The 26,930-nt window shown below is 37.9% G+C and overlaps 2 protein-coding genes and 22 non-coding genes across 25 annotated transcripts in view; 2 read left to right on the top strand and 22 right to left on the bottom strand.

Moving 5' to 3' along the window:
- Positions 1 to 2,510: 2,510 nt before the first annotated feature.
- LOC135785329 (phospholipid scramblase 2) lies at positions 2,511 to 25,952 on the top strand. 2 transcript variants are annotated; one of them, XM_065294707.2, is made up of 7 exons: positions 2,511 to 2,591; positions 3,452 to 3,535; positions 3,631 to 3,669; positions 3,786 to 4,006; positions 23,501 to 23,662; positions 25,491 to 25,649; positions 25,754 to 25,952. In XM_065294707.2, the coding sequence occupies exons 2-7, from the start codon at positions 3,505 to 3,507 to the stop codon at positions 25,781 to 25,783; spliced, it is 642 nt and encodes a 213-aa protein (XP_065150779.1). In that variant the 5' UTR covers positions 2,511 to 2,591; positions 3,452 to 3,504; the 3' UTR covers positions 25,784 to 25,952. The 2 variants fall into 2 exon arrangements, with proteins under 2 accessions (XP_065150779.1, XP_065150778.1); XM_065294706.2 differs by having other exon boundaries at positions 2,517 to 2,591; positions 3,627 to 3,669.
- Positions 8,935 to 9,006, bottom strand: trnaa-ugc (transfer RNA alanine (anticodon UGC)). The gene has a single exon. It is a non-coding gene; the product is annotated as a tRNA-Ala (tRNA).
- On the bottom strand, positions 9,372 to 9,443 carry trnaa-cgc (transfer RNA alanine (anticodon CGC)). The gene has a single exon. It is a non-coding gene; the product is annotated as a tRNA-Gly (tRNA).
- trnaa-cgc (transfer RNA alanine (anticodon CGC)) lies at positions 10,650 to 10,721 on the bottom strand. Its single transcript has one exon. It is a non-coding gene; the product is annotated as a tRNA-Ala (tRNA).
- trnaa-ugc (transfer RNA alanine (anticodon UGC)) lies at positions 11,088 to 11,159 on the bottom strand. The gene has a single exon. It is a non-coding gene; the product is annotated as a tRNA-Ala (tRNA).
- trnaa-cgc (transfer RNA alanine (anticodon CGC)) lies at positions 11,307 to 11,378 on the bottom strand. The gene has a single exon. It is a non-coding gene; the product is annotated as a tRNA-Ala (tRNA).
- Positions 11,964 to 12,035, bottom strand: trnaa-cgc (transfer RNA alanine (anticodon CGC)). Its single transcript has one exon. It is a non-coding gene; the product is annotated as a tRNA-Ala (tRNA).
- On the bottom strand, positions 12,493 to 12,564 carry trnaa-cgc (transfer RNA alanine (anticodon CGC)). Its single transcript has one exon. It is a non-coding gene; the product is annotated as a tRNA-Ala (tRNA).
- Positions 12,802 to 12,873, bottom strand: trnaa-cgc (transfer RNA alanine (anticodon CGC)). Its single transcript has one exon. It is a non-coding gene; the product is annotated as a tRNA-Ala (tRNA).
- On the bottom strand, positions 13,320 to 13,391 carry trnaa-cgc (transfer RNA alanine (anticodon CGC)). The gene has a single exon. It is a non-coding gene; the product is annotated as a tRNA-Ala (tRNA).
- On the bottom strand, positions 13,538 to 13,609 carry trnaa-cgc (transfer RNA alanine (anticodon CGC)). The gene has a single exon. It is a non-coding gene; the product is annotated as a tRNA-Gly (tRNA).
- On the bottom strand, positions 14,727 to 14,798 carry trnaa-cgc (transfer RNA alanine (anticodon CGC)). The gene has a single exon. It is a non-coding gene; the product is annotated as a tRNA-Ala (tRNA).
- On the bottom strand, positions 15,038 to 15,109 carry trnaa-cgc (transfer RNA alanine (anticodon CGC)). Its single transcript has one exon. It is a non-coding gene; the product is annotated as a tRNA-Ala (tRNA).
- On the bottom strand, positions 16,225 to 16,296 carry trnaa-cgc (transfer RNA alanine (anticodon CGC)). The gene has a single exon. It is a non-coding gene; the product is annotated as a tRNA-Ala (tRNA).
- trnaa-cgc (transfer RNA alanine (anticodon CGC)) lies at positions 16,964 to 17,035 on the bottom strand. Its single transcript has one exon. It is a non-coding gene; the product is annotated as a tRNA-Ala (tRNA).
- trnaa-cgc (transfer RNA alanine (anticodon CGC)) lies at positions 17,182 to 17,253 on the bottom strand. Its single transcript has one exon. It is a non-coding gene; the product is annotated as a tRNA-Ala (tRNA).
- trnaa-cgc (transfer RNA alanine (anticodon CGC)) lies at positions 17,705 to 17,776 on the bottom strand. The gene has a single exon. It is a non-coding gene; the product is annotated as a tRNA-Ala (tRNA).
- Positions 18,611 to 18,682, bottom strand: trnaa-cgc (transfer RNA alanine (anticodon CGC)). The gene has a single exon. It is a non-coding gene; the product is annotated as a tRNA-Ala (tRNA).
- On the bottom strand, positions 18,922 to 18,993 carry trnaa-cgc (transfer RNA alanine (anticodon CGC)). The gene has a single exon. It is a non-coding gene; the product is annotated as a tRNA-Ala (tRNA).
- trnaa-cgc (transfer RNA alanine (anticodon CGC)) lies at positions 19,141 to 19,212 on the bottom strand. The gene has a single exon. It is a non-coding gene; the product is annotated as a tRNA-Ala (tRNA).
- trnaa-cgc (transfer RNA alanine (anticodon CGC)) lies at positions 19,360 to 19,431 on the bottom strand. Its single transcript has one exon. It is a non-coding gene; the product is annotated as a tRNA-Ala (tRNA).
- trnaa-ugc (transfer RNA alanine (anticodon UGC)) lies at positions 19,671 to 19,742 on the bottom strand. Its single transcript has one exon. It is a non-coding gene; the product is annotated as a tRNA-Ala (tRNA).
- Positions 20,187 to 20,258, bottom strand: trnaa-cgc (transfer RNA alanine (anticodon CGC)). The gene has a single exon. It is a non-coding gene; the product is annotated as a tRNA-Ala (tRNA).
- The window catches only part of plod2 (procollagen-lysine, 2-oxoglutarate 5-dioxygenase 2), a 67,895-nt gene continuing 66,750 nt past the window's right edge, over positions 25,786 to 26,930 (top strand). The window contains exon 1 of the mRNA XM_065294705.2: positions 25,786 to 25,836. Coding sequence (XP_065150777.2) covers positions 25,827 to 25,836 — 10 coding nt within the window. The 5' untranslated portion in view covers positions 25,786 to 25,826. The remainder of the gene's footprint in view (positions 25,837 to 26,930) is intronic.

Below are 26,930 nucleotides of genomic sequence, written 5' to 3'. Positions count from 1 at the left end.
GTGCCTGTTTGCTAACAAAATGGTCTCTGACCTCATCATTTTGAAAAGTTATCAAGCCCTGCTGTAGTTGCCTAGAATTATGTAGGACAGACATTAGATGCTTCGCCACTGAATCATGGTTAGATGCACACTATTTCGGTCTGGCAAGTCATGGTATCTATCTTTATATAGTGCTCTCTGTTTCAAAGTAGATTTACGGTAACATTAATTAATTATAAAAAAGCCTTTAAGGGAATCACATAATTAATAGCTTTAATAACAGTATGTTTTGCAGTATAAATTGAATTGTTACAAATGTCACTTTATGCCTTTAAAGGGATAATCCCCCCCAAAAAAACCTGAAAATTATATCATCATTTCTTTACCCTCATGTTATTCTAAACCTGTATGAGTTTTTTTTTCTTCTGTTCTGTTGAACACAAGAAAAGTTATTTTTCTTTGATAAATAATGATAACCACACAGTTGACAATACCCATTGACTTCCATAGTAGAAAAAAAAATATTATAGAAGTCATAGCTTCTGTCAACTGTGTGCTTATGATCTCAGGCTGCTGAAATGAACGGCAGTAAACAGTGGTGTTGTCATTCAGCTCAGTTCAAGTTTTGTTTACATGAAAACAGTGTCTAAACACAGCTAACAGACTAGTCTAATCTTAGCTAAAAATAATAATCCTTTGTTTTACAGTTTGTTCAGACACTGTGTACAGTAGCCCCTTTTGTTTACCCTTTTATTGATTAGTTTTGTCAAAATAATAATAATAATTATATCAATTTTTAATAATGTAATAATTTTAATAACTCCACATACTTATTTACTGTAAACCTGAGGTTATTTATTATAAACATTGTAATGCCAATAAAATTTGATTAAAAAAATATTGTTTATAGTTTTTAGATCTGAAGCTTGCATTTTTACTTAATTGCATTTCAGTTACAGATTTTATTTATGACACTTGAACCCGACTACAAACACAAACTTATGTTAAAATTCTTATGCTTTTAACTGTAGTGTTAGCTCAATACTGCACCCTTGTGTCCACTGTATAAATATTGTCCCAAGACACTATGTGGAAAAATATGCAATGTATAGGTAAATCTCTCAAAATATGTTAAAACATGTCCTGGTCATATACAGGATCTGGCATATTTTCTCAATGACAATTATTAGATATTTTTAAATGAAAAGAAAGAAAATTAACAATAATACAAACATTGCAATACAATAACTTCTTAATTTAACTCAGCATTAAGGCAATGCAGACAGCATATACGTTTACATACCGTATGCTTACCAATATTAATTCAAAATATGTTTTTTTTTTCACTCTGGGGTCGAATGCAATTACCGTCCTGAATATTGGGTAAGTTTAGCCAGTGGTACAGTACTTTCACATACTACTGGTATCATTCACAAATGCATGACCTTTGTTTTTAGGATAATTGTTGAACATCACTTTAAATCTTTTAACAGAAACCTTAATTGTATATCTTTGATATCTAACATGGGTGATGAATGTGCACATATCATTTTCAGAGCATAATATCTGTTTTGTTTTATTTATTGGTCAATCTTTCCTAAACAATTGTATGTTTTTTCTTAACGTTAATGTGTTCTTTGTATAGGCCTAATCATCATTAAACTGTATATGGGTCAATTCAATTGATATTTTTTAATTTCATAACAAAACAATGGATCACTAAATTTTTGGTTCATTTTGGATTTTTGTAAATTGATTTGGTATGGTTTTAGTTTTCACACACCACAATTCTGTTAACTACCTGTCCTGGACCACAGGTTGCGTTTATTATGAATGAATTTTTGATAAAGGAAAATATTGCAGACACTAAACCTCTAGGTTTGATTTTAATGATTAATAATCAGGCTAAATAATTTATGGCGTTAACATTATTTTAAAAATCCATTACAATGATATTTAATCCTTGTTGCAATTTAAGGTGATTCTTTCAACTCCATGTAAGCAGATTGTGGGTCTTTCTGAAGTTGAATTTAGTAATGAAGAATAGCGAATGCATGCAGTGCTCTTGAATATTACTTAGCAGGCGGTACTTTGTAACTATAGTGAATATTCATAATGTCACAAGCGATAAGCCAATCAAATAAGACTACAGGGCGAACGTCAGGTTACGTAATCAGTAATAATGAGGCAATAGGCGTGGATTTCAGAACGATCAGCATATGATGGCGTACGACATCAAAGTAACGCGAGACCGATTCGAAAGCATTAGGAGAAGTCTGGTCTCGCGCTATTTTAATATTATAATCCAATCGGTCTGCACAGCGCAGCAAATATCGCCTTATTGTTCACCATAGTAGGATTTGTTGATTCACTTCCGGAAAAATCTGCGTCCCAAACCGCATACTTCCATACTATGTAGTAGGCGAAAAGCACTACTTCTCGTACTCTTTGCCTACTATATAGTATGGAAGTATGCGGTTTGGGACGCAGCAGATATGTCAGAGGAGCGTTTGACCACGTGGGAAGTATTTTAGCCAATCGGATGTGTTGTTCAATATGGGGCTGACACTCCCAAGGCAACCCGTTATACTGCTTATCATAAGACGAAGCTGGTGGGTTTTTATCCTATAAACAGATATACCAAGCAAAAATAGCACTTTTGTACATGTCATAATGTTTATAAAGTTTGGTTTTGTTCAGTATAAGTGAACTGTAATGGTTGAGTTATTACAGGCCGATTTTATTCGAGCGCACTTACTGTTGTGATTCCTCTTGCGTTAGGTCTACTCTCGCATTATACACACATAGCATGAAATCAGATTTGTGGTATTTATTTCTTGTTTCCAAGTTTATTTATTATAGTAATTCCACAACGAACATATAGTATCTACATATGTTTGTTTGTCGATCGTTTAGATTTAAATGTTTTAACATTAGATCTGATTTTCTATCGAAGGGATTATGATTATATGAAAGATATTGTGCTACAGTTTATGTTAGTTAATGTAAATAAATTTTATTGTAATCATATATTTATCCTTATAGTTGATGTTGTTTTATCTATTTATCCATTTTTGCGTTTTATCCTTTTAGTGAACTATGGTTTAGAATGCAGTTTAACCTGTTAAACATACCTATGCAACAGTCTGTCAATGACAACTCAACACCCATATACCTTTCCATTAAAAATAAACCCCCACAATTTTCTAAAATAACTTGAAACTGACCAAATTGTAATCCGCCATTGTTTGTTTATTCAATATATATATATATATAAAGGAGATATTTAATTGAACAGCGTGTAAACATTAAGATGAAATGCAGCAGTTACAGCACTTTGGATGTACACATTATCTTATACATGAATGTATGATATCAAGCTAAAATCATATCTTAATTGCTGTTAACTGCACATCTGTAGCTAGTGATCAATCTGATTGCCTCATATTGAACATATGTATCTATTTTAAAGGTGACCATGCAACCTATGAATATGTACATGGTACCCAATCCAGGGATACCTGGATGTCCACCTGGTTTAGAGTACCTAACACAGGTAAATTATATCTCTGAAAAGTAGTAATCTACACTCTATCCTAAATGTTATCTTACTGTATTGTATTATACCTCTTTTCTATCTGTCTTAGATAGATCAGCTTCTAATTAAACAGAAAGTGGAGCTTATTGAAGGTAACAGCTTGACATATGTTTGCCATACAGTATATACATTACTGTACAATATCATATTACAATAAACAATAGTGTCCTGTACCTAATCAAAATATTGATTGTGTGTTTTCATACAGCTTTGGTAGGCTTCGAGAGCAACAATAAATATGAGATCCGAAACTCCTTGGGGCAGAACGTTTTCTACGCTGTTGAGGAAAATGACTGCCTTACGCGTCAGTGCTGCGGCCCGTTGCGATCTTTCACCATTCGCATCCTCGATAACTTTGGACACGAAGTCATCACAGTCAACCGGCCACTGAAATGCATGTCTTGTTTCTTCCCATGTTGTCTGCAAGAGGTGATCTAAAGTCTGTTTTTTATTTTAAGCATGTGGTTCTTTTAATAATCAAATAATACTGATCAAACCTTACAAACCAAAAGTAACTCTGTGACTCTTCTTTTAAAGGAATAGTTCACCCAAAAATTACAATTCTGTCATCATTTTCTCATCCTCATGTAATCTGTATGGATTTTCTTTTGAGTAAAATTGATGGTTAGCACACAGCTGATTGTAACCATTGACTTCCATAGTAGAAAAAACATATACGATTGAATTCAGTGGGTACCCTCAATACCATCATTTTTAAACATATCTTCTTCATCATTTATCACAATACTTACTATAATAATATAATATTTGTTTTCCTACTATGGAAGTCAATGGTTACAATCAGCTGTGTGCTTACCATCATTTATCAAAATATCTTCTTTTGTGTTCATCAAAATAAAATAAAAACTCATAAAGGTTTAGAACAGCTTGATAGGGAGTAAATAATGATAGAATTTTCATTTTTGGGTGAACTATCCCTTTAATGTTTCACTGTGGTGTGGCCACCAGGGGGCAACCTTCTGTTGTGACTGGCCGCTAGAGACAGGCTACAAAAGGCAGTCAATCCCATAAACGCCCATGTTAAAAGGCCCAACTTTACAAGAGAAATAAATATATTTACAGCCTGTTACAAAAAGTGGATTTGGTCTATATAGATAAATTTGCCCTTTATGACAACTGTGGGGGGGGGGTTTGTAAGTCATTAATTTGATTTTTTTTTTTAAGACTAAAGTTCTGCAAAGATCATGCTGTCACTACCGTTGAGCTAGACAGGCATAGGTTCAGCAACCAGGCACCTGAGCTCCTCCCACGTTCCGCCTCTTTGCCCATTTTTGGTTATCCAGGAGTGGCACGCTGCTAAGATGGCCTACTTTTGGGCTTTAAAAATGCTTCTCAGAAACCTAAGGGTGATATCACAGACACTATGTTTATGTTTTATACAGTCAATGGTGGCCACACTTCAAAAAAAAAAAAAAAAAAACTAATTAGATAACAAAATATCAAACCAAGTGGTATTTAGAGAAAAAGATAGCACCGGCATACTTTTCAACATTTCACAACAGAGGTTTGTTATGTATTAGTAATAAATCTATTGCTTAATTTTTTAAAGGTGCCCTTTCTTGGTCATTTTATTGTTATATACTGTTGTCTGAGGTATACTCATGACGTTTGCGTGGTTTTTACATCCAAAAACATCAAAGTATCAAGTAAAAGGCCATTTTGTAACCTGGTTTTAAGCTGGCTCAAGAAATGATCCGTTTTGACGGGCCAGCCGCATTGACAACTTGGAAGTAAACGCCCACTGCTATGATTGGATAACAGTTTTTCATAGTCAAACTAACTTTCAATCAAGGCTTTGAACCGGTTTATGGAACGAAAACGAAAACCAGAAACTTTTTATGTATTGCATGTAGTGCTGCAACGACGCGTCGACGTCATCGATTACGTCGACTATGAAAATACGTCGACATGCGTAAAATGCGTCGACGCGTCGCTGTTTACATTCATTTCGCGTAATGGCGGCTTCTGCTCCTGGCAGTGTTATCCATATATTGATTTGTTTGTGTGCGCCACAAAATCAACAATGGCCGCAACATTTAACGTTACATTTTTATTTTCATTTAAAACGGCTTCATTTATTGTTGTGCGCGCTCGGTGGTGCCTCTCTTGTGCACGCGCGCTCTCTCTCTTTCTCTGCGTGAAGCCCCTAGACAGCGCCTCTCATACATGACACTGAATGAAAGAATTAAAAGTTGGCTGTGTTTAGTACTTGCATTTTCACGTAAACGTCAGATGTTACTGGCAGAGAAGACGACTGATTCGAGTTTATCATGAAAGATTAGCAGTGTTTTCCCACACAAACAGGTTATGTGCTTGTGCGCGAGCTCTCTCTCCTATGCCCGCGCATGCCTTCTGTAGTAACTCTGTGTAATAGCAATTGTTTAATTTGCGCCGAATTGTGAGTTGTCATGCCACCGGGTTGAAGGTTGCTGCTGCCAGCACTTATTCAGCCCCACCCGCGTAATTTGCCGGCTTTAAAAATGTTAGCGCAAGACGCACGGGTTGCTTTTCAAAGCGCTCGCCTGTGAACACGAGTTTAGATTCAGATGCGTCTGTATTTGAGGGCGTTTGCCGCGCGTCTAGATGCGCGACCTGATACGAACGGCCACTTAAATGAAAATGAGACAAATAATGAATGATCTAAGAATAGTTATATTATTCATCGTCTTTTGATAACAAAAACTTATTTGATGCAAAACTCATCAGTTTATTTAAAACGTTTCATATGAATATAATGTTTTCTTAAGTAAAACAAGTCCATTCAATATTTGTTCTTTTATGACACAAGGTATTTGGCACTGTACATGATCCAAGTACTAAAAATTAAGATAAGGATTTTTTATTTTTCCTCCTGTTCCTCTGCATACTTGATAATCTTGCTTGTTTGTATATCAGGAGTTTCTAAACTTTTTCAACCCAACAGGTAATCTCAAGACCCACCATTTTTTAAAAATAGAAATATAGGGGAAAACACAAACACATTTGTTCCCTTTTAGTAGCTTTTGAATATGTTTAATTGAATAATATAAAAATACCTTATCTTAGGGCTGCAAGATTAGAGCAAAAATCATAATTGTTTACTGTATTTGCATTGATATGGAAATTATCTATTTAAAAAAATACAATGAATTGCAAGGATGGAGAAAACAGTTCACTATTGCACACTTATGTATAGGCTACTGAGGATTTAACTGTATTATTTTAATATAGTCAGTCATGAACTAAAGTGGGCCGGTCTAAGTCATGAAACTCCAGGGCTGAAAATGAGTCCCACTCCGGCCCTGGGTGGTTTCCATTAGCTTAAGCCAGGACTAGACCTTAGTTTAATTAGGAAATGTAATTAGTTTAAACAAACATGCCTTACTAAAAACATTACTTGTGTGCATTTTGAGGCCAAACTAAGGGCACTGATGTATTTTAAGATATGTCAGTGCAAGATGTTTTCAGTTTGGACAGCTCTTATATTTATTTTAGTCTAGGACTAGTCTAATCCCTGTCTGGGAAACTGTCCCCCATATATATCTGACAACAGAACAGATAATATGTGAAAATAGCATTCAGTTGTGTTAAAATACAATAAAACAAACAATAACTGTCAGATCAGACAGAGAGTAGAAAACAGATTATCCAACAGATTAAATAGCTAATCAAAAAAATAACACTGTATTAATAATAAAAAATAGTCGTTAGACTAGTCGACTAATCGGAAAAATAATCGCTAGATTAGTCGACAGAAGAAATAGTCGTTAGTTGCAGCTCTAATTGCATGGAACAGAAACGAAAGCAGAAACTTTACAAAAATATATGTTCCGGAACAGAACCGTTTATTGAAAATAATGGTAACTGGTTATTAACAATATTTTTTCCGTTATTTGACAAGATTTCTGTGTAATATGACTCGGTGAAGTTCACTTCCGGTCATCGCTGACTCATCAGAGAAATGAGAAGCTTGCCACAGCAAGTACAGTGTTTCTCTCTCGTTGTGTGCAGTGCCTCAACAGCGCACACTCCCTCCCCTCTCTCTCGTGTTGCATGCAGTGCGCCTCTCTAACAGTGAAAAGTATTTTAACTCCGCGTTCCTCCGTGTACTTTCTTTTTCATGTAAACGTCAACAGTCACGGATGTTACTGACAGAGAAGGTGGATGATCGTGTTCATCATGAGTGACTTAACAAAAGGTTAGCATTACCACACAAACCCGTTTTGGTGTGAGTCTGTGTCCGAGCTCTCTCATATACTCTCTCATATACTCAGAACCATGTATTCTCTCATATTTCTGAATTTGCAACAAATTGTCTGCGCTATATGCGATATACAACAAAACTCACTATTATAAAAGTCACTATTTTATAGACAACAGAACAAATAATATATCAAAATAGCATCCAGTTGTGTTAAAATGCAATATAATGTGACAGATCAAAGAGTAAAACATGACGCAATAACGCCATATATATGCTAATCGGCGTGTGACGTCATCACCGCAACAGGCTCTCAAAATCCTGTGGGAAACACTGAAGTGTCTTTTATCATAAACCTTTTCGGCGCTTGTGCAGCATGAATTCGTGGCATGAGCAGTCTCCATTGGTCAGTTAACAAGAAAATTGTCCCAATCACTTGAAATTTCAAGATGGTGGCCATTTTTCAAGATGGCCGACACCTTAGTGGATCAGTTAAGTGAAATAGTGGTTTATTTGGTGATGCAAGCATGAAAATTGGCATGAGCAGTCTCAGATGGTCACTAGACAATAAGCCACCCACAGCTACTTAAAATTTCAAGATGGCAGTCGTATAGTCATATAAGTTACTTGTATCTGCTTCTTTACTCTAGTAAGACAAAAAACCCTAAACATCTTAGCCACATTGGGCTTATCAATCTCCAAATGCCTTCATTATTTTAAGAACCCCTGAATAAGTGTTGATGTTGCATCAGATTTACAAGTCATACAGTAGTTTCTTTTCTGTTCTTGTTGCCTCACATAACATGAAAAACTCTAATTTAAAAAAAACAGGCCACTACAAGATGGGAATGCCGATGTTTCATCATATTATTTTTGTCGTATAGTAAAAATAAAAGCCCTAAATTTCTAAGAACAAACTTTCAACCAAATGGAAATTTAGCTTAGTGGAATCCCCACGTTTGAGCTTCTAGTACGTGTCTCAGCAAATTTCAAGATGCAAAACATCCCCAGCTTGATAAGATCCAATGTGGCTAAGATGTTTAGTGTTTTTAATCTTACTGGAGGCAAGAAGGAGAGATAAGGAACTACTGTATGACTTGTAAATCAGATCCAAAATCAACACTTATACAGGAGTTCTTAAAATCATGAAGGCATTTGGATATGCTGGGGATTGAACCCAAGACCTCATACATGCGAAGCATGCGCTCTACCACTGAGCTACATCCCCAGCTTGATAAGATCTAATGTGGCTAAGATGTTTAGTGTTTTTCGTCTTACTGTAGGCAAGAAGGAGAGATAAGGAGCTACTGTATGACTTGTAAATCAGATCCAAAATCAACACTTATTCAGAGGTTTTAAATAACATGACTGCATTTGGAGATGCTGGGGATTGATCCCGGGACCTCATACATGAAAGCATGTGCTCCACCACTGATCAACATCCCCAACTTGATAAGCTCCAATGTGGCTAAGATGTTTAGTGTTTTTCGTCTTACTGGAGGCACGAAGCAGAAATAAGGAACTACTCTATGACTTGTAAATCAGATGCAAAATCAACACTTATACAGAAGTTCTTAAAATCATGAAGGCATTTGGAGATGCTGGGGATTGAACCCAGGACCTCACACTGGCAATGCACGCGCTCTACCACTGAGCCACATCCCCATAAGGTTTCTCTGCTGTTGTTCGTTGAGATTTAGGGATTTAACTTGACCATGTTACAACTATTTATTGGAAATTATTTTGTGACTTGTACAATAAGCTTAATCTTAGAGCTTCCAAGAAGCTAGATTTCCAGTAGGTTGTACTTAGAGATTTAGGGCTTTCATTTTTACTATACAACATGAGCAATTTCATGAAACATTAGCAATTACTCAGGTAATTCATAAAGTGAGAACAGCACCTGGTGATGCTGGGGATGGAACCCAGGACCTCATACATGCAAAGCATGCGCTCTAGCACTGAGCTACGTTCCCAGCTTGATAAAATCCAATGTGGCTAAGATGTTTAGTGTTTTTCGTCTTACTGGAGGCAAGAAGCAGAGATAAGGAACTACTGTATGACTTGTAAATCAGATGCAAAATCAACACTTATACAGGAGTTCTTAAAATCATGAAGGCATTTGGAGATGCTGGGGATTGATCCCGGGACCTCATACATGCAAAGCATGTGCTCCACCACTGATCAACATCCCCAACTTGATAAGCTCCAATGTGGCTAAGATGTTTAGTGTTTTTCGTCTTACTGTAGGCAAGAAGGAGAGATAAGGAGCTACTGTATGACTTGTAAATGAGATCCAAAATCAACACTTATTCAGAGGTTCTTAATAGCATGACTGCATTTGGAGATGCTGGGGATTGATCCCGGGACCTCATACATGCAAAGCATGTGCTCCACCACTGATCAACATCCCCAACTTGATAAGCTCCAATGTGGCTAAGATGTTTAGTGTTTTTTGTCTTACTGGAGGCAAGAAGCAGAGATAAGGAACTACTGTATGACTTGTAAATCAGATGCAAAATCAACACTTATACAGCAGTTCTTAAAATCATGAAGGCATTTGGAGATGATGGGGATGGAAACCAGAACCTCATACATGCGAAGCATGCGCTCTATCACTGAGCTACATCCCCATAAGGTTTCTCTGCTGTTGTTCGTTGAGATTTAGGGATTTAACTTGACCATGTTACAACTGTTTATTGGAAATTATTTTGTGACTTGTACAATAAGCTTAATCTTAGAGCTTCAATAAGCTAGATTTCCAGTAGGTTGTACTTAGAGATTTAGGGCTTTCATTTTTACTATACAACATGAGAAATTTCATGAAACATCAGCAATTACTCAGGTTTTTCATAAAGTGAGAACAGCACTTGGAGATGCTGGGTATTGAACCCAGGACCTCATACATGCGAAGCATGCGCTCTACCACTGAGCTACATCCCCAGCTTGATAAGGTCCAGTGTGGCTAAGATGTTTAGTGTTTTTCGTCTTACTGGAGGCAAGAAGCAGAGATAAGGAACTACTGTATGACTTGTAAATCAGATGCAAAATCAACACTTATACAGGAGTTCTTAAAATCATGAAGGCATTTGGAGATGCTGGGGATTGATCCCGGGACTTCATACATGCGAAGCATGTGCTCCACCACTGATCAACATCCCCAACTTGATAAGCTCCAATGTGGATAAGATGTTTAGTGTTTTTCATCTTACTGGAAGCAAGAAGCAGAGATAAGGATCTACTGTATGACTTGTAAATCAGATGCAAAATCAACACTTATACAGGAGTTCTTAAAATCATGAAGGCATTTGGAGATGCTGGGGATCGAACCCAAGACCTCATACATGCAAAGCATGCGCTCTACCACTGAGCTACATCCCCAGAATGATAAGATCCACTGTGGCTAAGATGTTTAGTGTTTTTCGTCTTACTGTAGGCAAGAAGGAGAGATAAGGAGCTACTGTATGACTTGTATATCAGATGCAAAATCAACACTTATACAGGAGTTTTTAAAGTGATGAAGGCATTTGGAGATGCTGGGGATTGAACCCAAGACCTCATACATGCGAAGCATGCTCTCTATCACTGAGCTACATCCCCAACCTGACAAGCTCCAATGTGGCTAAGATGTTTAGTGTTTTTCATCTTACTGGAAGCAAGAAGCAGAGATAAGGATCTACTGTATGACTTGTAAATCAGATGCAAAATCAACACTTATACAGGAGTTCTTAAAGTGATGAAAGCATTTGGAGACGCTGGGGATTAAACCCAAGACCTCATACATGCGAAGCATGCGCTCTACCACTGAGTTACATCCCCAACCTGACAAGCTCCAATGTGGCTAAGATGTTTAGTGTTTTTCGTCTTACTGGAGGCAAGTAGCAGAGATAAGGAGCTACTGTATGACTTGTAAATCAGATCCAAAATCAACACTTATTCAGAGGTTCTTAATAACATGACTGCATTTGGAGATGCTGGGGATTGATCCGGGGACCTCATACATGCAAAGCATGTGCTCTACCACTGATCAACATCTCCAACTTGAAAGGCTCCAATGTGCCTAAGATGTTTAGTGTTTTTCGTCTTACTGGAGGCAAGAAGCAGAGATAAGGAACTGCTGTATGACTTGTAAATCAGATGCAAAATCAACACTTATTCAGAGGTTCTTAATATCATGACAGCATTTGGAGAAACTGGGGATTGAACCCAGGACCTCATACTTGCGAAGCATGCGCTCTACCACTGAGCTACATCCCCGTAAGGTTTCTCTGCTGTTGTTCGTTGAGATTTAGGGATTTAACTTGACCATGTTACAACTGTTTATTGGAAATTATTTTGTGACTTGTACAATAAGCTTAATCTTAGAGCTTCAAGAAGCTAGATTTCCAGTAGGTTGTACTTAGAGATTTAGGGCTTTCATTTTTACTATACAACATGAGAAATTTCCTGAAACATCAGCAATTACTCAGGTTTTTCATAAAGTGAGAACAGCACTTGGAGATGCTGGGGATTGAACCCAGGACCTCATACATGCAAAGCATGTGCTCCACCACTGATCAACATCCCCAGCTTGATAAGATCTGATGTGGCTAAGATGTTTAGTGTTTTTCGTCTTACTGGAGGCAAGAAGAAGAGATAAGGAACTACTGTATGACTTGTAAATCAGATGCAAAATCAACACTTATACATGAGTTCTTAAAATCATGAAGGCATTTGGAGATGCTGGGGATGGAACCCAGGACCTCATACATGCGAAGCATGCGCTCTACCACTGAGCTACATCCCCATAAGGTTTCTCTGCTGTTGTTCGTTGAGATTTAGGGATTTAACTTGACCATGTTACAACTGTTTATTTGAAATTATTTTGTGACTTGTACAATAAGCTTAATCTTAGAGCTTCAAGAAGCTAGATTTCCAGAAGGTTGTACTTACAGATTTAGGGCTTTCATTTTTACTACGAACATGAGAAATTTCATGAAACATTAGCAATTACTCAGGTTTTTCATAAAGTGAGAACAGCACTTGGAGATGTTGGGGATTGAACCCAGGACCTCATACATGCGAAGCATGCGCTCTACCACTGAGCTACATCCCCAGCTTGATAAGATCTGATGTGGCTAAGATGTTTAGTGTTTTTCGTCTTACTGGAGGCAAGAAGAAGAGATAAGGAACTACTATATGACTCGTAAATCAGATGCAAAATCAACACTTATACAGGAGTTCTTAAAATCATGAAGGCATTTGGAGATGCTGGGGATGGAACCCAGGACCTCATACATGCGAAGCATGCGCTCTACATCCCCATAAGGTTTCTCTGCTGTTGTTCGTTGAGATTTAGGGATTTAACTTGACCATGGTACAACTGTTTATTTGAAATTATTTTGTGACGTGTACAATAAGCTTAATCTTAGAGCTTCAAGAAGCTAGATTTCCAGAAGGTTGTACTTAGAGATTTAGGGCTTTCATTTTTACTATACAACATGAGAAATTTCATGAAACATTAGCAATTACTCAGGTTTTTCATAAAGTGAGAACAGCACCTGGAGATGTTGTGGCTTGAACCCAGGACCTCATACATGCGAAGCATGCGCTCTACCACTGAGCTACATCCCCAGCTTGATGAGATCCAATGTGGCTAAGATGTTTAGTGTTTTCGTCTTACTGGGGGCAAGAAGGAGAGATAAGGAAGTACTGTATGACTTGTAAATCAGATGCAAAATCAACACTTATACAGGAGTTCTTAAAATCATGAAGGCATTTGGAGATGCTGGGGATGGAACCCAGGACCTCATACATGGGAAGCATGCGCTCCACCACTGAGCTACAACCCCATAATGTTTCTCAGCTGTTGTTCGTTGAGATTTAGGGATTTAACTTGACCATGTTACAACTGTTTATTGGAAATTATTTTGTGACTTGTACAATAAGCTTAATCTTAGACCTTCAAGAAGCTAGATTTCCAGTAGGTTGTACTTAGAGATTTAGGGCTTTCATTTTTACTATACAACATGATAAACTTCATGAAACATCAGCAATTTTCTCAGGTTTTTCATAAAGTAAGAACAGCACTTGGAGATGCTGGGGATTGAACCCAGGACCTCATACATGCGAACTACCACTGAGCTACATCCCCAGCTTGATAAGATCCAGTGTGGCTAAGATGTTTAGTGTTTTTCGTCTTACTGGAGGCAAGAAGCAGAGATAAGGAACTACTGTATGACTTGTAAATCAGATGCAAAATCAACACTTATACAGGAGTTCTTAAAATCATGAAGGCATTTGGAGATGCTGAGGATCGAACCCAAGACCTCATACATGCAAAGCATGCGCTCTAGCACTGAGCTACGTCCCCAGCTTGATAAGATCCAATGTGGCTAAGATGTTTAGTGTTTTTCGTCTTACTGGAGGCAAGAAGCAGAGATAAGGAACTACTGTATGACTTGTAAATCAGATGCAAAATCAACACTTATACAGGAGTTCTTAAAATCATGAAGGCATTTGGAGATGCTGGGGATTGATCCCGGGACCTCATACATGCAAAGCATGTGCTCCACCACTGATCAACATCCCCAACTTGATAAGCTCCAATGTGGCTAAGATGTTCAGTGTTTTTCGTCTTACTGTAGGCAAGAAGGAGAGATAAGGAGCTACTGTATGACTTGTAAATGAGATCCAAAATCAACACTTATTCAGAGGTTCTTAATAACATGACTGCATTTGGAGATGCTGGGGATTGATCCCGGGACCTCATACATGCAAAGCATGTGCTCCACCACTGATCAACATACCCAACTTGATAAGCTCCAATGTGGCTAAGATGTTTAGTGTTTTTCGTCTTACTGGAGGCAAGAAGCAGAGATAAGGAACTACTAAGGAAGTACTGTATGACTTGTAAATCAGATGCAAAATCAACACTTATTCAGAGGTTCTTAATATCATGACAGCATTTGGAGAAACTGGGGATTGAACCCAGGACCTCATACTTGCGAAGCATGCGCTCTACCACTGAGCTACATCCCCATAAGGTTTCTCTGCTGTTGTTCGTAGAGATTTAGGGATTCAACTTGACCATGTTACAACTGTTTATTGGTAATTATTTTGTGACTTGTACAATAAGCTTAATCTTAGACCTTCAAGAAGCTAGATTTCCAGGTGGTTGTACTTAGAGATTTAGGGCTTTCATTTTTACTATACAACATGAGAAACTTCATGAAACATCAGCAATTATCTCAGGTTTTTCATAAAGTGAGAACAGCACTTGGAGATGCTGGGGATTGAACCCAGGACCTCATACATGCGAAGCAAGCGCTCTACCACTGAGCTACATGCCCAGCTTGAAAAGATCCAGTGTGGCTAAGATGTTTAGTGTTTTTCGTCTTACTGGAGGCAAGAAGCAGAGATAAGGAACTACTGTATGACTTGTAAATCAGATGCAAAATCAACAGTTATACAGGAGTTCTTAAATTCATGAAGGCATTTGGAGATGCTGAGGATCAAACCCAAGACCTCATAAATGCAAAGCATGCGCTCTACCACTGAGCCACATCCCCATAAGGTTTCTCTGCTGTTGTTCGTTGAGATTTAGGGATTTAACTTGACCATGTTACAACTGTTTATTGGAAATTATTTTGTGACTTGTACAATAAGCTTAATCTTAGAGCTTCCAAGAAGCTAGATTTCCAGTAGGTTGTACTTAGAGATTTAGGGCTTTCATTTTTACTATACAACATGAGCAATTTCATGAAACATTAGCAATTACTCAGGTTTTTCATAAAGTGAGAACAGCACCTGGAGATTCTGGGGATGGAACCCAGGACCTCATACATGCAAAGCATGCGCTCTAGCACTGAGCTACGTCCCCAGCTTGATAAGATCCAATGTGGCTAAGATGTTTAGTGTTTTTCGTCTTACTGGAGGCAAGAAGCAGAGATAAGGAACTACTGTATGACTTGTAAATCAAATGCAAAATCAACACTTATACAGGAGTTCTTAAAATCATGAAGGCATTTGGAGATGCTGGGGATTGATCCCGGGACCTCATACATGCAAAGCATGTGCTCCACCACTGATCAACATCCCCAACTTGATAAGCTCCAATGTGGCTAAGATGTTTAGTGTTTTTCGTCTTACTGTAGGCAAGAAGGAGAGATAAGGAGCTACTGTATGACTTGTAAATGAGATCCAAAATCAACACTTATTCAGAGGTTCTTAATAACATGACTGCATCTGGAGATGCTGGGGATTGATCCCGGGACCTCATACATGCAAAGCATGTGCTCCACCACTGATCAACATCCCCAACTTGATAAGCTCCAATGTGGCTAAGATGTTTAGTGTTTTTCGTCTTACTGGAGGCAAGAAGCAGAGATAAGGAACTACTGTATGACTTGTAAATCAGATGCAAAATCAACACTTTTTCAGAGGTTCTTAATATCATGACAGCATTTGGAGAAACTGGGGATTGAACCCAGGACCTCATACTTGCGAAGCATGCGCTCTACCACTGAGCTACATCCCCAGCTTGATAAGATCCAATGTGGCTAAGATGTTTAGTGTTTTTCGTCTTACTGGAGGCAAGAAGAAGAGATAAGGAACTACTGTATGACTTGTAAATCAGATGCAAAATCAACACTTATACAGGAGATCTTAAAGTGATGAAGGCATTTGGAGATGTTGGGGATTGAACCCAAGACCTCATACAAGCAAAGCATGCGCGCTACCACTGAGCTACATCCCCAACCTGACAAGCTCCAATGTGGCTAAGATGTTTAGTGTTTTTCATCTTACTGGAGGCAAGAAGCAGAGATAAGGAACTACTGTATGACTTGTAAATCAGATGCAAAATCAACACTTATACAGGAGTTCTTAAAATCATGAAGGCATTTGGAGATTGAACCCAGGACCTCACACATGCGAAGCACGCGCTCTACCACTGAGCTACATCCCCATAAGGTTCTCTGCTGTTGTTCGTTGAGATTTAGGGATTTAACTTGACCATGTTACAACTGTTTATTGGAAATTATTTTGTGACTTGTACAATAAGCTTAATCTTAGAGCTTCCAAGAAGCTAGATTTCCAGTAGGTTGTACTTAGAGATTTAGGGCTTTCATTTTTACTACACAACATGAGAAATTTCATGAAACATTAGCAATTACTCAGGTTTTTCATTAAGTGAGAACAGCACCTGGAGATGCTGGGGATTGAACCCAGGACCTCATACATGCAAAGCATGCGCTCTACGACTGAGCTACATCCCCGAGTGATAAGATCCCATGTGGCTAAGATGTTTAGTGTTTTTCGTCTTACTGGAGGCAAGAAGGAGAGATAAGGAACTACTGTATGACTTGTAAATCAGATGCAAAATCAACACTTATACAGGAGTTCTTAAAATCATGAAGGCATTTGGAGATGCTGGGGATGGAACCCAGGACCTCATACATGCGAAGCATGCGCTCTACCACTGAGCTACATGCCCAGCTTGATAAGATCCAGTGTGGCTAAGATGTTTAGTGTTTTTCGTCTTACTGGAGGCAAGAAGGAGAGATAAGGAACTACTGTATGACTTGTAAATCAGATGCAAAATCAACACTTATACAGGAGTTCTTAAAATCATGAAGGCATTTGGAGATGCTGGGGATGGAACCCAGGACCTCACACATGGGAACCATGCGCTCCACCACTGAGCTGCAACCCCATAATGTTTCTCAGCTGTTGTTCGTTGAGATTTAGGGATTTAACTTGACCATGTTACAACTGTTTATTGTAAATTATTTTGTGACTTGTACAATATCTTAGACCTTCAAGAAGCTAGATTTCCAGTAGGTTGTACTTAGAGATTTAGGGCTTTCATTTTTACTATACAACATGAGAAACTTCATGAAACATCAGCAATTTTCTCAGGTTTTTCATAAAGTGAGAACAGCACTTGGAGATGTTGGGGATTGAACCCAGGACCTCATACATGCGAAGCATGCGCTCTACCACTGAGCTACATCCCCAGCTTGATAAGATCCAGTGTGGCTAAGATTTTTAGTAGTGATGCACCGATGTATCGGCCGCCGATATTTATCGGCCGATTTTTGATGAATTTGAAACCATCGGCATATCGGCAATAGCACGAGAAAGGCCGATACAGATTGTTTATTAATTAACTGCATAAAGAAATCCATTATATGTAAAAAATGAGTTAATGTTGTTAATAAAATAAATTCTGAATAGCAAAAACCACCTTTGAAGGTTGTCATGTTGTCTTAATATATTTGTTTTAGCTTAATTTGTGCCTCTCTTATTATGTTGGTCAGTTGAATGTTAATTAGATCCAAACCGTGTTCAGGTAAAAATAATTTGGTGCAGAAATAAACTAGCTAATAGACCAACTGTATAGTATTGTATACAAGTGTTTAATATCGGTATCGGCATCGGTATCGGCCAGAAGTTGTCTGTTTAAATCGGTATCGGTATCGGCCCAAAAAAATCCTATCGGTGCATCCCTAATTTTTAGTGTTTTTCGTCTTACTGGAGGCAAGAAGCAGAGATAAGGAGCTACTGTATGACTTGTAAATCAGATGCAAAATCAACAGTTATACAGGAGTTCTTAAAATCAAGAAGGCATTTTGAGATGCTGAGGATCAAACCCAAGACCTCATACATGCAAAGCATGCGCTGTACCACTGAGCTACATCCCCAGCTTGACAAGATCCAATGTGGATAAGATGTTTAGTGTTTTTCGTCTTACTGTAGGCAAGAAGGAGAGATATGGAGCAACTGTATGACTTGTAAATCAGATGCAAAATCAACACTTATTCAGAGGTTCTTAATATCATGACAGCATTTGGAGATGCAGGGGATTGAACCCAGTACCTCATACTTGCGAAGCATGCGTTCTACCACTGAGCTACATCCCCATAAGGTTTCCCTGCTCTTGTTCGTTGAGATTTAGGGATTTAACTTGACCATGTTACAACTGTTTATTGAAAATTATTTTGTGACTTGTACAATAAGCTTAATCTTAGAGCTTCAAGAAGCTAGATTTCCAGTAGGTTGTACTTAGGAGATTTAGGGCTTTCGTTTTTACTATACAACATGAGAAATTTCATGAAACATCAGCAATTACTCAGGTTTTTCATAAAGTGAGAACAGCACTTGGAGATGCTGGGGATTGAACCCAAGACCTCATACATGCGAAGCATGCGCTCCACCACTGAGCTACATCCCCAACCTGATCAGATAAAATGTGGCTAAGATGTTTAGTGTTTTTCGTCTTACTGTAGGCAAGAAGGAGAGATAAGGAGCTACTGTATGACTTGTAAATCAGATGCAAAATCAACACTTATACAGGAGTTCTTAAAGTGATGAAGGCATTTGGAGATGCTGGGGATTGAACCCAAGACCTCACACATGCGAAGCATGCGTTCTACCACTGAGCTACATCCCCAACCTGACAAGCTCCAATGTGGCTAAGATGTTTAGTGTTTTTTGTCTTACTGGAGGCAAGAAGCAGAGACAAGGAACTACTCTATGACTTGTAAATCAGATGCAAAATCAACACTTATACAGAAGTTCTTAAAATCATGAAGGTATTTGGAGAAGCTGGGGATTGAACCCAGGACCTCACACATGCGAAGCACGCGCTCTACCACTGAGCCACATCACCATAAGGTTTCTCTGCTATTGTTCGTTGAGATTTAGGGATTTAACTTGACCATGTTACAACTGTTTATTGGAAATTATTTTGTGACTTGTACAATAAGCTTAATCTTAGAGCTTCCAAGAAGCTAGATTTCCAGTAGGTTGTACTTAGAGATTTAGGGCTTTCATTTTTACTATACAACATGAGCAATTTCATGAAACATTAGCAATTACTCAGGTTTTTCATAAAGTGAGAACAGCACCTGGAGATGCTGGGGATTGAACCCAGGACCTCATACATGCAAAGCATGCGCTCTACGACTGAGCTACATCCCCAGCGTGATAAGATCCCATGTGGCTAAGATGTTTAGTGGATTTCGTCTTACTGGAGGTAAGAAGGAGAGATAAGTAACTACTGTATGACTTGTAAATCAGATTCAAAATCAACACTTAATATCATGACAGCATTTGGAGATGCTGGGGATTGTTCCCAGGACCTCATACATGCGAAGCATGTGCTCCACCACTGAGCCACATCCCCATAAGGTTTCTCTGCTGTTGTTCGTTGAGATTTAGGGATTTAACTTGACCATGTTACAACTGTTTATTGGAAATTATTTTGTGACTTGTACAATAAGCTTAATCTTAGAGCTTCCAAGAAGCTAGATTTCCAGTAGGTTGTACTTAGAGATTTAGGGCTTTCATTTTTACTATACAACTTGAGCAATTTCATGAAACATTACCAATTACTCAGGTTTTTCATAAAGTGAGAACAGCACCTGGAGATGCTGGGGATTGAACCCAGGACCTCATACATGCGAAGCATGTGCTCCACCACTGAACAACATCCCCATGAGGTTTCTCTGCTGTTGTTCGTTGAGATTTAGGGATTTAACTTGACCATGTTACAACTGTTTATTGGAAATTATTTTTTTGTGACTTGTACAATAAACTCATTCGTAGAGCCTCATGAAGCTAGATTTCCAGTAGGTTGTACTCAGAGATTTAGGGCTTTCATTTTTACTATACAACATGAGAAGTTATTACGAAACATCAGCAATTACTCAGGTTTTTCATAAGGTGAGAACAGCACCTGGAGATTGAACCCAGGACCTCATAAATGCAAAGCATGCGCTCTACCACTGCGCTACATCCCCAGCTTGATAACCTCCAATGTGGCTAAGATGTTTAGGGTTTTTCGTAGTTCTGGAGGCAAGAATCAGAGATAAGGAATGACTGTATGACTACAAAGGCATTTGGAGATGCTGGGGATTGAACTCAGGACCTCATTCATGCAATCACGTGCGCTACCAGTGAGCTACATCACCACTTGGCGTGCTACACTGAGGTTTTCCATATTACATGAGGCAAGAAGAACAGTAAAGTATCCACTGTATGACTTGTAAATCAGATGCAACACTTGATGAGAACAGCACCTGGAAATGCTGGGGTTTTATCCAGCTTGATAAGCTCCAATGTGGCTAAGATGTTTAGTTTTTTTATCTTACTAGATACAAGAACCAGAGACAAGGAACTTGTGGACGACTTGTAAAGATGCAACAACGACACTTACTCAGGTGTTCTTAAACCGGAAAAGTACTTGGAGATGCTGGGGATTGAAGCCAGGACCTCATACATGCAAAGCATGGGCTCTACCACTGAGCTATATGTAAAATAAGATGCAACAGCAACACTTATAGTGGAGCGGCTAAGTGATATAATCGTTCAGTTTATGATACAATCGTAAAAATTGGCATGAGCAGTCTCCATGGGTCACTAGAAAAGAAAATTGTCTGAGGCACTTGAAATTTCAAGATGGCGGCCATTTTTCAAGATGGCCGACAACTTAGTGGATCAGTTAAGTGATATAGTGGTGTAGCGATTTTAAAGGAGAGGCTTATGATAATTAATAATATTAATTATGAATATTTTAAATACATTCTCCACCATCCCAATTAAGGGAAACAAACATAAGCTCAAATGTAAAGTACTTACAATGGATTGTAATCAATTATAAGTATGTGGACCAAATTAAGGTCTTGGGTGTCTTGCCAACACTCATTCAGCGAATGTTTAGTCAGACACTATAGACGATATTAGGATATAGCTCTCTTGGCTAAGGAAATGAATATCCTAAAATTGATCCAACAGCTTTTAAGAGCAGGTAGCGATACCTTTAATGTTTAGTGACTCCAGATTATGAGCATGAACTACAAACAACATCATGTGTGATACAAATCAGACTTTATTGACCTACTAAACACATACTACTCTAAAGATACAAACACACACACACACATACATACAGTTCAGCATTACAAGAAGGTAAAGGTTTAAGAAAAGAATAAAGCATGAAGTTATGGCAGTATTTGTAATTCAGCAGATCAAAGCCTAAAACGAACCATCAGTTACTTAATGCGAATGCACCTTAGTTAAAGGGGGATAATGATGCGTGATGCATCAGTGAATAAGACTAAGTATGATACTTGCATGTCTTGCCCATTAAAAGAAAGTGTCCTGATGTAGTTTGGTGAGGCTTCAGTTGATCTTGGCTGAAAGGATTGATGAGAGAAAAAAACAGCTTGATGCAAATGATTGAGCTGGTGTAGCAGGTTGGTCTAGCTGTGTTTTGGTCACTTTTTAAGCTGGTCCAGCTGGACTTAGCTGGTCATACTGGAAGACCAGCTGACCCACCAGCTTGACCAGCTTTGCCAGGCTGGAAGGACCAACTTAGACCAGCTACCGCCACCTTAAAAAGCTAAAACCATCTAACAGCTTATACCGGTCTTTGCTGGATTTTTCAGTAGGGGTGTGCCCTGGGAGTGCAAATATTCACTCTTGTCTAATCTATCTGTAATGAACAAATCAACACAACATTTTGATGCGTTAACAGTTGTTCTTTAGAATAATCTAAAACATATCAAATAAAATGACACCAAATCGTCCTTAATGAAAAAAACAATACATTTCTATCTGAAAATTAATCTTTTGATGATCCAGGGGTCGGCCATCTGGAAAATAGAAATTTCAGGTGGCTAAGAGTGTTTTCTTGTCAATCAATCCTTAGAGACTGCTAATCCCAATTTACACGCTTATGTCACTAACTAACAAATATATCGCTTAACTGCTCCATTTAGGTGATGGTAATCTTGAAAAATGGCCACCATCTTGAAATTTCAAGCAGCTGTGGGTGGCTTATTGTCAAGTGAACCACAGAGACTGCTCATGCAAATTTTCATGCTTGTATGACCAAATAAACCACTATATCACTTAACTGCTCCATTAAGGTGTTGGCCATCTTGAAAATGGCTGCCATCTTGAAATTTCAATGGCTCGGACAATTTTCTTGTCAAGTGACCCATGCAGACTGCTCATGCCAATTTTCACACTTGTATCATAAACTGAATGATTCTGCAAGCTCAGCCACTCCACTATCTGCAGATACTGATGGTTTTACTTTTACACATAGTTTTGAATTATAATGTTGTAATGTCCTAGCAGCACAGAACAAACTACCATCATTCTCAACCATTTTAAAATAATTACATAGGACAATTTCTGATGTGCCCTTTTTGTTTGTAGGATTTAATCAGCTGTTTTTAAAAATTGGTTTAATCTGCCGTTACCAATTATAGGTTCCTGTATAGCTCAGTGGTAAACTATAGCATTAGCAGCACAAAAGATTATGGGTTCAAACCCAGGGAATACACATATTGACAAAAATGTTTACCTTGTTGTGCACTGTAAGTCGCTTTAAATTTTAATGTAGTTTAGGCTGTTCACTTGTTTATCCCAAGGTGTAACATGTAAAGAGTTAATCTGCGGTTCATTTTGTAAGGACCTAGATTAACTGAATTTATACATCTTTTAAAAAACATTGACACCATTAAGTTAAAAGTCTCAAAAAAAAACGTAAAAAAGCTGTAGCGTCTTCAGCCTACAGATACCACATGGTTTGATATGTAGTGCAATTATATTTAAAAAGATGCTGGCATATGTGTCTAAGTGCTTTTGAAGATGTTTACAAGTCACAGAGCAATTCTTCATCAATTTCTTTCTGTGCACCATATCCTCCTGTATTTCTCCTTCTTTAGCTGGAAATCCAGTCTCCTCCAGGAAACACAGTGGGTTATGTTCGGCAGCAGTGGCACCCTTTCCTTCCTAAATTCACCATTGAGAATGAGCACAGAGAGCCTGTTCTCAAGCTCCGGGGACCTTTCTGTGGCTGGAGCTGCCTACCAGATGTGGACTTTGAGGTATCTTTACCCAAACACTGTGTGGCGGTTTCCCGGACAAGTCTAGTCCAAGACTAATGTTTGAGCTGTCTTTACTGATAACAGCTTGCATATCTTAACATACAGTGTCAAGAAAAAGTACTTGAACCTTTTGGAATGTTATGGTTTTCTGAATACATTTGTCATAAAGTGTGATCTGATCTTCCTGGTATTGACAAACAAAATGTTTCTAAAAATTATTACACAAAAAATTCTGATCTTTCATGTCTTTATTGAACACACACATTCAAAATTACAGTGGGAAAAGTTAGTGAACCCTTAGAATTAATAACTGGTTGACCCCCCTTGGCAGCAATAACTTTAACAAATTGCTTCCCGTAGCTGTATGTTTGAGGAGGAATTTTAGCCAATTCTTCCTGGCAGAACTGCTATAGCTCTGTCATATTGTTTGGACATCTCATGTGTATGGCCCTCTTCAAATCAATCCATAGCATCCCTATTGGGTTGAGGTCTGGCCACTCCAAAAGCAGATTTTGTTTTTCTGAAGCCATTCTGTTGTGGACTTGCTCCAGTGTTTTGGATCATTGTCTTGTTACATCACACATCTTCCACAAAGTTTCAGCTGACGTACAGACATTCTCACATTATCCTGAAGAATTGTCTGATATACTTGGGGATTCATCTTCCCCTCAATGATTGCAAGCTGGCCAGGCCCTGATGCAGCAAACAGCCCCAAATCATGATGTTTCTTCCACCATACTTTACAGTTGGCATGATGTTTTCATGATTTTATGCTGTACCCTTTTTACGCCAGATGTAGCGCTGTGTGTTGTTTCCAAATATTTTAGTCTTGGTTTAATCAGTCCACAAAATGTTTTGCCAATACCGCTGTGGAGTGTCAATGTGCTATTTTGCAATGTACTTTTTAGTAAGCATTGGTGCCCTGACGTGGATGTCCTGCCTTGGATACTCTGCTTGTTCAGTGTTTTACGTATTGTAGACTCTTGAACAGAGATGTAAGCAAGTTCCAATGATGCCTTCAAATCTTTGGCTGTCATTCAAGGTTGTTTCTTTACTTCACTGATGAGTCTTTTTTTGTGCTCTTGGTGTCATTTTGACTGGGTGCCCACTTCTTGGTAGAGTAGCAACAGTCTCAAAGTGTCTCCATTTGTAGATTGTTTGCATTTAGACTGGTGAATTTCTTATGTCTTATTCTGAAATAACTTTGTAACCCTTTCCAGCTTTATGTAAAGCAACAATTCTTGATCGTACCTCCCCTGAAAGCTCTTGTTGGTGAGGCATAAAGGATCATAATTTATGTTTTATAATTTTTGTTTTTTTATTTTTAGACACATTATGTTTTTTCCCCCTGATTAAGATAAAGATGAGATCACATTTTATGACAATAAAAAAAAAACTATGAAATTCGAAAAAGTTCACATACTTTTCTTGCCACTAAATAAATAAGACCTCGTACTGGATACTTCCCCTACTGTACAGTATTTGATGGATACCTAGTCTGATATTTAAGACAGTTATTATTAGTTTTTGTAAGCTAAACTTTAAAAGTAGTTGCATTATGAATGTTTTGTAGCAGATTAGCAGCATACATAAAATAGAGTAATGCCAGTTGCTAATGGATTTATTTGGGTCTTTAATGTAATGTATGTCTTTGTGTTGCTGTCTGCTGTCTGTTTGGATTAGTCTGTGAATGCCCACTAGGGGGAACTATTGATCAGAGTATGCAATCTTCTATGACTATTTGCATAATGATATTTTAGAAGTGATTTAGCAATAATTGAAATGTTGTTTTTTTGTGTATTTTATCATTTGTTTTGTCCTCTGTAAGATCTTGACTATGGATGAAGTCAGTATCGGGAAGATCAGCAAACAGTGGACAGGTCTTCTCCGAGAGGCCTTCACGGACTCTGACAACTTCGGGATACAGTTTCCAATGGATCTTGATGTGAGAATGAAGGCAGTGATGATTGGGACCTGCTTCCTTATTGTGAGTATAAAAAATAGAGAATATGCTTTTATGGTGTGTGAGACATCCCGGTAAAGTGTTACAGTAGTTATAATATGTTTGATGTATTTTTGATTTATTTTCAGGACTTCATGTTTTTTGAAACAAATAACTAACTGCTCTGCAGAGGAATGAGAGGATGGCGTGATGTTCTGATCTATGGAAATAGGTGATAAAAGGAAAAACTATTTTTAGGCATCGTTCAAATGTGAAATCAAATGCAATGCATGTTAACATAGTGTAGATATTTTTCTTGTGTAATGATTAAAGTGTGTTTAATTTTTATACATGTTATACTGTTATAATACACAAATGGAATTTTACAGGACTAGTTTTCCAGAAATTTAACATGCCCAAGTTACCTCTGCTAAATATAGAAATTAAAAATTTAGCATTATTTTGATCCAAATCCATATGACTTTTCTGTGGAAAACAAAAAGAGATATTTAGCATAATATATTTTATATAAACATAGTTCATATGACTCATTCTCTATATTCCAAATCTTCAGAAGCCATATGATACATTTGATAAATCTACATTTTATATTTAAATATACGGTTAAGATAAGTAGCACAATGCATATCATGCAGTAAAACCCGTACTAAATGCCTAGAAATGTACAACTATACATCGCCAAATCAGCTTTAATGCTAAAAACAAGTGCAAGTGGTCAAGGAAACATAATTGCATATATTAAATATATGAGATTTTTTTTGGCATGGGGTCATATGACTTTGCTAAAAATAACATTATTTTGTGTTTTTGCTGTGATGCAATGTGTTTTCCACATACCTTACATTATTGTTGCTCCTCAATGCTGCGCCTTTCTGAAACATGTCATTTTTACAAAGCTGAAAAGCGCAATGTGTTCTGATTGGCCAGGTATCCATTGTGTTGTGATTGGCCGAATACCTCAAGCGTGTGGTGGTGGAAATGTTACACCCCTTACAATATTTGGAATATTATCTCCAAATGCACAATAAAAGTTACCACCTTTTTTGCATTGTCTTCCCACACATTGATATGCGGGGGCGTGTTTAAATGAGGCGTTTTAGGAGGACCTTCACTTTTAGAAAGAATATCTCTATGGGTTTGAGACTTTATGGATCTTCTATATGCACAAATAGCTTTAACACTCCAAAGACAAAGGAAAACATGAAATCGCATCATATGACGCCTTTAATAGTACTTAGAGTTTCCAGCAGAGGGCAATGTTGATCTATATGTGTGCACACATTTTTATTCAGCTCTTGAATGATT

Source organism: Paramisgurnus dabryanus, chromosome 22 (genome assembly GCF_030506205.2).
Source record: "Paramisgurnus dabryanus chromosome 22, PD_genome_1.1, whole genome shotgun sequence".
NCBI classification, from domain to species: Eukaryota; Metazoa; Chordata; class Actinopteri; order Cypriniformes; family Cobitidae; genus Paramisgurnus; species Paramisgurnus dabryanus.
Note: the sequence above shows the minus strand (reverse complement) of the source record. Positions and strands in the feature narration are given on the sequence as shown.

Excerpts from the sequence above, each read along its gene's own strand:
- LOC135785329 (XM_065294706.2), top strand. The coding sequence starts at position 3,458 with ATGCAACCTATGAATATGTACATGGTACCCAATCCAGGGATACCTGGA. Across the intron at positions 4,007-23,500 it reads TCCCATGTTGTCTGCAAGAG|CTGGAAATCCAGTCTCCTCC; the intron begins GTGATCTAAAGT and ends CTCCTTCTTTAG. Across the intron at positions 23,663-25,490 it reads TACCAGATGTGGACTTTGAG|ATCTTGACTATGGATGAAGT; the intron begins GTATCTTTACCC and ends GTCCTCTGTAAG.